The 12780-nt window shown below is 44.7% G+C and overlaps 1 protein-coding gene across 1 annotated transcript in view; it reads left to right on the forward strand.

The window, feature by feature from the left end:
* LOC105497695 (NUAK family kinase 1) overlaps positions 1–11478 on the forward strand; it is a 76509-nt gene extending 65031 nt beyond the window's left edge. The window contains exons 5-7 of the mRNA XM_011768983.3: positions 1576–1695; positions 3853–3985; positions 6836–11478. Coding sequence (XP_011767285.2) covers positions 1576–1695; positions 3853–3985; positions 6836–7989 — 1407 coding nt within the window. The 3' untranslated portion in view covers positions 7990–11478. The remainder of the gene's footprint in view (positions 1–1575; positions 1696–3852; positions 3986–6835) is intronic.
* The last annotated feature ends 1302 nt before the right edge of the window (positions 11479–12780 follow it).

Here is a 12780-nt window from a genome sequence, read left to right on the forward strand (position 1 = left end):
GGAACCTGCCAACTGCCTCAGGAAACTCAGAGTCTGGTAGGGAAAGCAAATATATATATGTATGTATATATGCATATATATGTGTGCATATATATACACATATATATGTAAAAATGCTGTCATGAATAACACATAAAACATTTCAAGAAACCAAAGGAGAAGAGAATGATTCCAAGGAGCGTGGAGTACAATGGAAACAAGGCTAGGTGAAACATTTGCATGAAACTTGAAGGTTATGAAGCACTTTTACACTCACAGTCTCATCTTTTTTTTTTTTTTTTTTTTTGGAGATTGAGTCTCCCTCTGTGGCCCAGGCTGGAGTGCAGTGGTGCAATCTTGGCTCACTGCAACCTCTGCCTCTCGGGTTCAAGTGATTCTCATGCCTCAGGCTCCAGAGTAGCTGAGATTACAGGCATGCACCACCATGCCTGGCTAATTTTTATATTTTTAGTAGAGACGGAGTTTCTCCGTGTTGGCCAGGCTGATCTCGAATTCTTTTTTTTTTTTTTTTGAGACAGAGTCTTGCTCTGTGTCCCAGGCTGGAGTGCAGTGGCGCGATCTCGGCTCACTGCAAGCTCCACCCCCTGGGTTCACGCCATTCTCCTGCCTCAGCCTCCTGAGTAGCTGGGACTACAGGCGCCCGCCACCGCGCCCGGCTAATTTTCTTGTATTTTTAGTAGAGACGGGTTTTCACCATGTTAGCCAGGATGGTCTCGATCTCCTGACCTCGTGATCCGCCCACCTCGGCCTCCCAAAGTGCTGGGATTACAGGCTTGAGCCACCGCGCCTGGCCTGATCTCGAATTCTTGACCTCAAATGATCTGCTCGGCCAAGGTCTCATCTCGATTGATTTATTTTTCTTCTTATTCTTATGATAATCCTGTGAGCTAGAACAGGGAAGGGATCATGGATTCCCATTTTCTGGTGGGTAAACTGAGGCTCAAGGTCACTGAGTGACAGATGGATAGGTGCAGAGTTGGGCTGAAATATGATGACTCAAAACCCAATGCTGTGAGTCAATTAGTCCACTTCATCTCAGGTCACAAGACAGTCAAAATACAGTTCTGATCAGGGTGTGAGTGGATACAGAGGTGGTATCACCAGTTGCGTAGGTCAGGGGTTTTCCACAGTGTGATATGCACGCCACTGCAGATGCAGTATGATTGGGTAGACCACAGAGGGAGAATTCCTAAATTAATAGTTACACGCTTTAAAGTTCATCAGAAACATCAAGCCAGTGATTTTGTGAATGTTATTTCTCAGAGCAAGTCTAAATTAAAGTTTAAATAGAGCATCCATTTAAAGAGTAATTTCTAAGTAAGTCGCAAAGCTTGTAGTCTGCAGATTTGGTAGAACTTGTGATGGATGCCAAGGACTGCAGCTAGGAAACACGGACCTGCTTGGGCTGAGTGGTCCTTTATGAAGACTCAGGGCTGGAGAGAAAATGGCGATCCAGCCAGCAGACCAACCCAGGTGCTGTTCATCCACTCTGTGTGCTGTGTGGTGTGAACTGATTCAACACAGACATAATCTGGAATGCTAACAAGTCTCCCTGGGTCTTGCTTCTCTTTGTAGATTGCTGACTTTGGGCTTTCCAACCTGTACCAGAAGGATAAGTTCTTACAAACGTTTTGTGGGAGTCCACTCTATGCATCTCCTGAGATTGTCAATGGGAGACCTTACCGAGGGCCAGAGGTGAGCAGCTTGCCCGATGCATATGGGGCGGGGGAGGGGAGGGAGAAGAGGGAGGAAGGGCAAAAATTGGATTTGAGAAATGCTTAAAAAAACAGAGCCTAAAAAAGCAAGCAAGGAAAACTTTTCCTTATATGATTATAAAAGCAATAATATATACTCCTGGGAGGAAATTTGGAAAACCCAGAAAAGCCTAAAGGAGAAAATAAAGGTACCTGCCATCCCCCCACAAAAGAGAATCACTTAATACTTTTGTGACTTTTAAACTTTTCCCAATGTAGATCTCTGCATTTCAAAACTAATTGAGATTAAGTTAATAAAAGGCAAGATATACATATGTATATGACACACATATGTATATCTTGCCCTTTACTATCAAAACTATCTTGTGACACTTTCCAAATTCATTATTAAAAACATGATTTTCAGCCAGGCATGGTGGCTCATGCCTGTGATCCCAGCATTTTGGGAGGCCGAGGCAGGCAGATCACGAGGTCAGGAGATCGAGACCATTCTGGCTACCATGGTGAAACCCTGTCTCTACTAAAAAATACAAAAAAATTAGCCGGGCGTGGTGGCAGGCACTTGTAGTCCCAGCTACTCGGGAGGCTGAGGCAGGAGAATGGCGTGAACCCGGGAGGCGGAGCTTGCAGTGAGCGGAGATCGTGCCATTGCACTCCAGCCTGGGCGACAGAGCGAGACTCTGTCTCAAAAAGAAAAACAAAAAAAACAAAAAACCCACATGATTTTAATGACATTTTATTGATGAATATAGCATAATTTATTTAGTAATGTCTAGATGTGAACATTTAGTTTTTTCCCTATTATATCAAAACAGACACAAAAAACAAAAAATTGCCTCACGCTGGAGTAAATATCTTTTTTTGGTATATATTTTTGGCAGCATGCATATCTGACTAAGGAAATACATTTTAATGACATCTTCTAATTCATGAGAAATACATTTCCCTACATGCTAGTGTTTCAAGGGCCACTGTAAGATATGGGTATGTGGAAATTTTATTTTGAAAATGAGTGAGTTGTGCGTGATAATTCTCTTTTTGAAAGATGGTTCTCTTTTCAGAGAAGTTCATCCACTCAGTATCCTTTAAATAGCCACTGCTCAGTGTGTTGAAATGTTTTCTTTTAAATATTTATCTGTTTGAGAGTGTTTTGGGGCAGGGCTGAAGGGTAAAGAGAAGGATGCCAAGACCATCTATCAACTGCAATGAAGAGAAAGTCTTTCTAAAATAAGAATGCGAGGGAGGAGCATAGAACTCAATTTACAAACTTGTACAAACTCAACACTAAATTTCTCGTAGATAATGAATATTTTGGTCTTTGATGACCTGTTTTTTGAGGTTACAGGCTGGCAGCCTGTGATCTGGTCAGCAAACTCCTTTATTTGGCCACCTTAGTTTTTATTTTTAAAAATTGAGCAAACATGTAATAATTAGGAGATTTCATACAAAAGTTTGGTTTCTGACTTCTCTTGAAAAACCAAAGAATCTAGTAGTGCTGGGCCCACATTACTACATGGCAGCAATTAGCTAAACAGAGGTTGTCTGCCTAAGACGGGTGAATGTACTGTACAGTTTGTCTCCATCCCCAACACTCTATGTCGTAACCCCAATTCTTTCTTGCTTTGTGTATATCTGTTGTTTGCTTGGCTCTTACAAGATTTCAGTTTGTAATTCCTGATTCATTTGAAGAAAGTGCAGGAAGGAATTGATTCCTGGATTAGGAATGAAGAGCCCCACATCCCAGTTTTACCTCCATCACTGGGGCAGGGCCTCTGGAGAAACCATTTAGGTTCTTCCTGCCTCAGTATTCCCATCTGTCAAATGGGGCTGAAAATAGTCCTGGCCCTAACTGCTTCACAAAATTGTAGTGAGGATTAAATAAGATAATCTGTTTAAGAAAGTACTTTACCAATTGGGACCACTGGCCTCTGTTCAGAATGGAAAGGTCAGGCTCTGTAGCAGGTCCCAGCTGCATTGCTGTCAGATGTCAGGCTGTACTGGGAACCTGTCTTCCAGGTGCTAAATTTAGTTCCTGGGGGCATTGGGGGTGGCTGCTCACAGGCTGTGATGCTAATGGTTTGGAAGGCACCTTGGGATCTGTTTCCCAGCTCCTATATGTGCTGTCTCTCTGCTTCAGGTGGACAGCTGGGCCCTGGGCGTGTTGCTTTACACCCTTGTTTATGGAACAATGCCCTTCGATGGTTTCGATCACAAAAACCTCATTCGGCAGATCAGCAGTGGAGAGTACCGGGAGCCCACGCAGCCCTCAGGTGCGTGCCCTGTGGAGGGAGGGCCAGAGGTGGAGGGGAGAGAGACCTGTTTACCCACTCTCATTTTCTGCGTTTGTTTTAGTATGTCTGTCTGGAGTCTCCTGGTTTTCCTCTTTCTTCTTCCCAGAAGCATCATCCTTGGCAAAGCTTGCTTGTTAGGCTGCTTTCCCCAAACCTTCCCAAAGGAACTTTTCAGAGCACACATTCTAGGAGTCCTGTTTGCTTGCTGTGTGGATCTGGGCAAGTCACTTAAGCTCTTTGGATTCAGATTCTCCACCATAAATACAAATTTTGGAAAAGGTATTAGACGAGGTCTCTCCCAGTCTGAGTAGACATAGAAACCACCCACCTCAGAATGTAAATACTGTGAGGGTGGCCACTGCTCTGTCTCTCACTCCTGTGCCACTGGCATAGGGTATGGCTCATGGGCACTGTCTCATTATTAATTTCTGCATAACAACTCTACCCCATCTGCCCCCACAAAACAAACTCAGTGGTTTACACAACCTTGAAATCATCTCTTTCACTCCTGTGGGTTGGGAGGTGCTCTTCTGGCCTTCCTTGGGGTTTTCCCTACAGTTGTAAGCAGATGGCAGCTGGGGCTGCTGCTGGGGCTGAACAGTGGACCTTCCTCGGTGCCCTCTGAGGTGCCACCCCACAGTGGCAGCAAGGGGTTCTAAGAAAGAGGAATAAAAAGTTGCTGAGCCTTCTTTCTTTTTTTAAAATTTGTTTTTCTTGAGACAGTGTCTTGCTCTGTTGCCCAGGCTGGAGTGCCAGTGCTATGTCCACGCTTGTACCCAGATTGTGTCATATCTGCTGTGTTCTGTTGGTCAAGACAACCACAGTCATGAGCTCCATCTCTTGATGGGAAGTATCATGCCTGTACAGGGAGTGTGTACAGCTGGTCATCATTGGTCATTTTTGTTAAAAAATGAAGTTAACATTGGCACTTCATTTATATACATACTATACACATGCATATATATACACACACATATATATGTATATCTGTATATCTGCACATACACAGTTGATTCTCATTATTCATAGTAGTTATGTTCTACAAAGTTGCTAGAAACACTGAATTTGTGAATACTGAACTATTGCTCCTAGGGGAAATAGAGGGTTAGATTCCTGAGAGCCTCTGCTCACAATATTTTTGTCAACTGATTGATATATAACCTTGTTTTATGTGTGTCTCTGTTTAAAGACACCTTATTTAATCTATATTATTAGTTCATTAACATCAAACTCAACAGCCAACAGCACTGTAACTCATGCCCGAACAAAGCTAATCTAACACACTTATCTTCTCCATAAGGCACATCACAGCCTTCTTGTGCTAGGAACACTAAACAGTGCTTCAGCAGGGGGGTCATTTAAAATGGAGGAATCGCCAATAAAAATTCCAAAAAGTGTGAGAAACACAGCACTAAATAGACTGAGAAAAAGACACTTTGTATAATAGTATGAGATCTGAAATAAGAAGGCAGAGTGTTGCCTTGTTTGACCTTAGCTGTGAATACATACGTGTGTTGGGTGGGGTGACTCTAATTGTTTGCTGCTCTGTGCATATGCAAAAATGACTGCAAAAGAGCTGTGAATATTGATTTTGAGGTTACAAATAAATTTTAGCGAGTAGACAAATTTGCAAATACAGACCCTATGGATACTGAGGCTAGACTGTTGTATGTGTATATGTATAGATATGCATTCTCTCTCTCTCTATATATATATATATATAATTTTTTCAACAAGCCAGCCTATTCTTTTTGGAAAAATTCAGAGTGACCTCTAAAGTGGTCTTCTTTGCCTCACCAGCTAACTGATGTCAATGCGGTTCCTGGCACATTGTAGGGGTTCAAGAAATACTTATTGAATGACTGAGGATGATCATCTTGGTACTTTTCAGAGGTGTTTCTTGCCCCAGTCCCTTTTACCAGGCCTTTGCCAGCTTCTCATTCGCCTACATAAGCAGCTGAGGGGAGGTGGCAGCTTCCCAGAATATAATTCACCCCAATTGGGGGAACACAGTTTGAACCTAAAAGTCAGTTTATAAGCTGTGAGAGTCAGTTGGTTCCTGTGGCCTTCTCAGCATCCCTTTAGGGGTTTTCCCTAATTGTCTGGCAGCAGAAATTTGCAAGTAGAATTTTCAGACAGGCTGTGAATGGGTAGCAGATATAGATCACTTCTCTGATCTGACAGCTCAGTAGGAGAAGGCTTATGTCAGAGAGGGAAAGAAGGCGAGCTCACTGAGTATTGGTCTCAGAACCTGGCCAGGACCTTGGGGGGAGGCCAGTTTCGGAGACAGCTGCTCTTACTGCCCAGGTGTGTCAGGTAAGTGCCTCTGATCCACACTCCATGTTCTGTCTCTGGCATGCTTGCCCAGTGACTGCAGGTGCTGTGTGTTTATACAAGCCCACCTGTGGAGGAATAAAGAAAGCAATGGTGATCTACACCTGTTTTTCCTTTGGTAAAATGATATTCGCCAAAGGAATGGTGGGGCACCTCTCGGGGTCAAGTCTGGATTCTTTCTTGGTTACCTGACCTTCCACATTTTCTAAAGATTCAAGATGATGAAAAGCTTCATAGCTCTATGACATTTCCTCACTTATAGGGAAAACATGCCACCATGTGATGGCACCCCGGCCTGTTCCAAGTCTTGATTACACTTTTGATGGATGGTCTGAAAGGCTGGGGCATCCTGCTCCATAATGTGACTGGACCAGGTCTCCAAATGGATTTTTCCTAGAGGGAGTGTGTGTCTTTCATCACTGCTGGAGGGTCCCGCTATCACAAAGCTAGAAGCTCCCACGTAATGCCCGATTCTTTTTGTCCCTTGTCCCTTAGATGCTCGAGGACTCATACGGTGGATGCTGATGGTGAACCCCGATCGCCGGGCCACTATTGAGGACATTGCCAACCACTGGTGGGTGAACTGGGGCTATAAGAGCAGCGTGTGTGACTGCGATGCCCTCCATGACTCTGAGTCCCCACTCCTGGCTCGGATCATTGACTGGCACCACCGTTCCACGGGGCTGCAGGCTGACACCGAAGCCAAAATGAAGGGCCTGGTCAAACCCACGACCTCTGAGGTCATGCTAGAGCGGCAGCGGTCGCTGAAGAAATCCAAGAAAGAGAATGACTTTGCTCAGTCTGGTCTGGATGCAGTGCCTGAAAGCCCATCCAAGTTGAGTTCTAAGAGGCCCAAGGGGATCCTGAAGAAGCGAAGCAACAGCGAGCATCGCTCTCACAGCACTGGCTTCATTGAAGGTGTAGTTGGTCCTGCCTTACCCTCTACTTTCAAGATGGAGCAGGACTTATGCAGGACTGGTGTGCTCCTCCCAAGCTCACCAGAGGCAGAGGTGCCGGGAAAACTCAGCCCCAAGCAGTCGGCCACGATGCCCAAGAAAGGCATCTTGAAAAAGACCCAGCAGAGAGAATCAGGTTACTACTCTTCCCCAGAGCGCAGCGAGTCTTCGGAGCTGTTGGACAGTAATGATGTGATGGGCAGCAGCGTCCCCTCCCCCAGCCCCCCAGACCCAGCCAGGGTGACCTCCCACAGCCTCTCCTGCCGGAGGAAGGGCATCTTGAAACACAGCAGCAAATACTCAGCGGGCTCCATGGACCCGGCCCTCGTCAGCCCTGAAATGCCCACACTGGAATCCCTGTCAGAGCCTGGTGTCCCTGCCGAGGGCCTTTCCCGGAGCTACAGCCGTCCTTCCAGTGTCATCAGCGATGACAGCGTGCTGTCCAGCGACTCTTTCGACTTGCTGGATTTGCAGGAGAATCGCCCTGCCCGCCAGCGCATCCGCAGCTGCGTCTCTGCAGAAAACTTCCTCCAGATCCAGGACTTTGAGGGGCTCCAGAACCGGCCCCGGCCCCAGTACCTGAAGCGGTACCGGAACCGGTTGGCAGACAGCAGCTTCTCCCTCCTCGCAGACATGGATGATGTGACTCAGGTCTACAAGCAAGCGCTAGAGATCTGCAGCAAGCTCAACTAGCACTCCAGGGTGCCGGGGGCAGGTGGGGGTACGAGGGAGGAAGGGGAGCAAGACTTGGGCTCATAGGCTGGTTACCTCTTTGCTGGCCATGACAACAGACTGAAAAAGGATTGGCACTGTCTCACTTGGCCAAGTTTGCAGCCTTGAGCCAACACTTAAAAGGGAGGGGTGGGCTCTTCTGCCAGTTCTGACAACTGTCAGTCAGAATTTGGGCCCTATTTGGCATTTGCTTTATGGCACCTCCTAGAGGACCAGCTGTCCAGGAGAGGTGGTATTGACTGGCACTCAGTGGGTAGAGAGGAAGCATATGGGGAGGGAGCATTTCCTTAGAAGTTATCCAAATGCTTCTGGAGGAGGGGCAGGAGACACTTGGGCTGTTTGCCTTGGGTGAGCCCGAAGAACTTGCCCCTTTTCTCCTTGCATTAGCAAGCTAGGTCTGGCTGCATGGAGCTGGCAAGTAGATTTCAGCAACTTGAGCTTGAGTTGATGATCAATTAATAGTGGCTGCCGGTTGTGCTGGTGTGAGTGGCCCACATCATGGGGAAGGAGTGCTGTGATTGACTAGTAATGGCTACCACGGGAAAGGGAAGGGAAGCAGTAGCACTAATGCTATGTAGTTGTTATCTTTGATCTGGCTGGGCCCTCGGAATTGGGTTTAGTCATCCTGTGGGATCTATGTTAACTCTTTCATCCACTGGTGAGGCATTTGTTAATTTGCTACTCAACTTTGAGGAAAGACAGGGCCTTGGTCAGAGAGAGAACACTCTGAACTCTGCTAAGGACATAGAGTCAGCCCATGGTGATTTAGCTCCTTGCTGTTCACCTCCTCTTTCCTGATGTCTGCCTTGCTCTACAGCACAACCTCTTGAGTGTGGACAGGGAGAAAGATGATGGTGTCAGAGGTAAAAAACTATTGTATATGACAGGGCACAAGATGGTCTGTGATCTTTGCACAGATGAATGGAAGTTGATGTGCACCAATAAGAGGCAACTTGTCACTTTCTTTCTCAATATTAACTGGAATGCTGCCTCTTGGGTTCTCACATGCATGGATGCTTTGAGTTGGACGTGCTACTGTCCATAGTTTCCAGAGGATTACCTGGCTCAACCATTGGCTCTGTTCACCAATGACAAATGGTTTGTTTCCCCATCCACTGAGTGTAGCATCCTCAGAGGTAGATAAGTTTGCTTCTAGGGAGTTAGATGTAGGTGGGATATTGGGATGAGGAAAGGAAAATCAGGTAGACGGTGCTTTTTTCCCCCAAATCTAAGTATTCTATGTCATGGTTTTAAACTTTGACATGAACTCCTGGGCTTTGGGGGAAAAGAAAGTTCCATTCATTTAAATGAATAAGGTGTTGAAAGAGTGCAGGGGGTTGGGAGGAAGCATGTAAGAGAGTGAACATTTCCTTAGATGTCACCCAGATGGTTCTGGGGGAGGTAGAAAAGAGGTGCGGCAGGACTCTTATCTTAAAAAGTAAAAAAAAGAAAAAGAAAAAAAAAAGAAAAAAACATTAGATATGTAATTTCTAAACACCCGGATCACAATGACAAGATGCCACTCCAACCATGGGACACCTTCAGGATTCTAGGTTTGGACTTCCTGGTGTCTTTGGGATGACTTCAGATTCTGCTGGCCAAGGCAAATTGAACTCATTTCAAGATGGCCACCACTGGTAGCCATGTAGATAGACAGGAAGACCGGTCTTGGGAACATCTTTGGAAAAACCAACAAAAAATAGTTCGTAGAGAGAGAAGAAAAAATTCACCTTACAGTGCTAAGAAAGTGCATCAGAATGGAATTGCCCTTTCCTTAAGGAGACAGTTTGGTTTCTCCCCTTGCCACCGGCTCTGGTGTTTTGGCTTGTGCATTCCTTCAGGTTGAGCTGAGCAGTGTGTTATGAGAAGCTGCTCAGTTTCCTTTCATTCAATTCCACCTCCTTCCTGAACTCTAATAGAGGTTAAAAGGGAAAAAAAAAAAAATCTGTAGATAGCAAATTGTGCGTGTGTGGGGGGCGGGGGGGATGGGGGTGTGGGTGCATGGAGGGCAACCTGCAACTCTGAGCTCCCTACTTCCTGCCTCATTTCATTCTGGCTTTTCTAAATAGCCTATGCTGCTGCCCTGCTGGCCCCTTGCGCACGGCAGCTGGCCGTGTCCTTAGCTGTCAGTATGACTTAGATCTAGCACCAACCTACTAGTTGATGTCCTTTTTCCTTTTGCCAAGTGATTGAGTCTGTTTAGTATTTTCCATCATTCTAGTGTTTAAATAAAAATGACACTATTGAGGAAAGTCAGTCTACTCCCTTCTTCCTCCCCCCAAACATGTGTTCTCTTTCGTCAGGAAGCTCAGCCAGTGGACTGTGGCAGAGAAAATCCTCCACTCAGAGGCAGAGACTCTGAGTTAAGTCATAGGTGGCCTTAGGCATCTGCATTGTTTGTGGTGGTGAAGTTTTCCTTCCAGTGAGGGCTGGAAGGATGAATTAGCTGGTCCCTGAAGCCCTGCTTAGCTCTGACACTGCCAACATCCTCTGATTCTAGGTGTGATGTTGACTGTCTTTTCAAGGAAAAACTTGCAATAGAGGGAAAAGCCGTTAAAGCAGCTCCCTGCTTCATCATTAAGTCCTGTCATCCCTACCAGCCAATCCCAGTCAAAGAAGTTATGCTTTATTCACTTCCGTGGAATTACAAGTGAGAGACACTTTTAGGACCTGATGGACAAAGCAGGAGATTCGCTGTCAGCTTTCCTGGTCCTCTCCTTGCTTCTGTGGGCCTTGCACCGTCTTAGTTTACACATCTGCCAAAGGGGTAGAATTACACTTCTTTTTACAGGTAAATTTCAAGGCACGATCAGTTTTCAGGAAGTGCTTCAAGACCCCAGGTGAAATGAAAATGCTAAGTACCCTCTGAATTGCCATCCCTGTTACCAGGTGCTGCTTCTTCAGATGATGGGGAGCACTTTTCAGGGTGAAATTCAGGCGAGTTTTGCCCAGGCCTGCTGTCTTGAGTACAAATGTGAATGATCGACTGACTGCTTGTTGCCAAACTGGAAATGTTCTGTAGGGATTTACTGGCATGGTATCATTCCTAGAAGAAAAAAAGAGAGAAACTTGACTGCACATTAAAAAAAAAAAAAAAAAAAAAAATCCACGTTGTGACTTTTATTTAATTTCTATTTTTTTTTTTTTTGGTAATAAAAAGTTGACTTTTTTTATTTGAATTTGTCTTTTTTATTTATTGGTCTGAAAGGCATTTCAAAGGTATTATAATAATATATTGGTGTAATTTAATTGGTGCAACATGCTTTATGGCTCCTGTCAAAATTGGTTTTCACTCATTTGATTGGTTTGAGCCCAGAACAGCCTACAGGGGAAAAAAAAGCTGGATAACTACCCAAAGTGTTTGTATTTTTATTGGAAACTGATTTTTGTTTCATTTCGGTTTTTGTTTCTGTTTTTATTTTTAAGTTAAATAAATTGCAATGAACTGAACCAGAGAGCTTGCTTCTTTATTTGGTGGTTTTTCTTAGTCAAGTAAGTGACAGAATCAATATAAGTAACAGACACCTACCCAAATGAGCTTAAGCACAAAAGGGAATTTATTCGAAGTTCTCAGAAGAGGAAATGCAGCTTGCAGTGCAGCTGGAATTAAGAATTGGAGTGGTGGATTGAAGAGGACAGTATACCCTCTATTCTGCTTCTCTTTGCGTATCAGCTTTCTTCTCCTTTTATACCCTGGCTTTCTCCTCCCTGATTATGGAACCTACCTTGGCTTATCCCATAGCTTCCAAATTTACATGTTCTCAGTCTTGGTTTCCAACGGAGACTACTCACCAGGTTCCTTAGTTCTGAACTCTAGACGTCATCAAAGGCTAACACTCAGCCACGCTTTTCCCCCACATTGCAGTTTCCTGTGCCTGCCCTTTCCCTAGGCACTCCCTTCTATCCCAAGGGCAGGAAGTTGCTAATCTGATTGGGATTAATCAGAGTCCAAGATCAGTGGGTTATGATTTCCTAATGGGGAAGGCCACTCGCGGCTCTGCCTAGAATGACATAGTATCTTAAGTCCCATTTTGCCACTGTTTCTTGTGCAAATAGACCTTCCACAAAGCTCTTGGAAGGAGAGGTGCATCATAGAACAACATTGAAGAGTTGCTGGATCCTGGCCATAATATCAAGTGACATCAAACCCTACCCTAGTATCAAATATTAGAGAGTGATGCTGTGCACAGAATAGTAGTGTTATGGGATCCATGCCAGAAAAGTCTGACTTTCCAAATAAATTACAACTTGCACCCCTTTTCTAGTTTACTGGAAGAACATCTGATGTAGCATTGCCATATTTAGCAAATAAAACTATAGAATGCCTAGTTACCTTTGAACTTCACATACACTATGAATAATTTTTCAGTATAAGTGTGTTCCAGACAATATTTGGGTCATGCTTATACTAAAAAAAAAAAATTTGTCTGAAATTCAAATTTAGCTGGGCATACTGTATACTATCTGGTAACCTAACCTGATAGGGCTTAGTTGTTCAAATTGACCAGGTGCTGGGTATGGTAGGAGGTTGGGGAATGGATGCTTATAATTGTGGCTTGCCAAATTAGAACATGTTGGTGCCTCTCAGGTTGGGCCGAGGTGGGAAGAATTCCAAGTTCAGTCTGGACTTGATAATTGCAATTGAGTTAAGTTGCTACACCTTTTTGGAACTCAGCTTTCTCATCTGTCTAATGGGTGTATTCATTGCCCTCTTACCCAACTCTAACAGGGGTACGAAAAAGAAGGAATGAG

The sequence above is a fragment of the Macaca nemestrina genome, chromosome 10 (assembly GCF_043159975.1).
Source record: "Macaca nemestrina isolate mMacNem1 chromosome 10, mMacNem.hap1, whole genome shotgun sequence".
Lineage (NCBI taxonomy): Eukaryota > Metazoa > Chordata > Mammalia > Primates > Cercopithecidae > Macaca > Macaca nemestrina.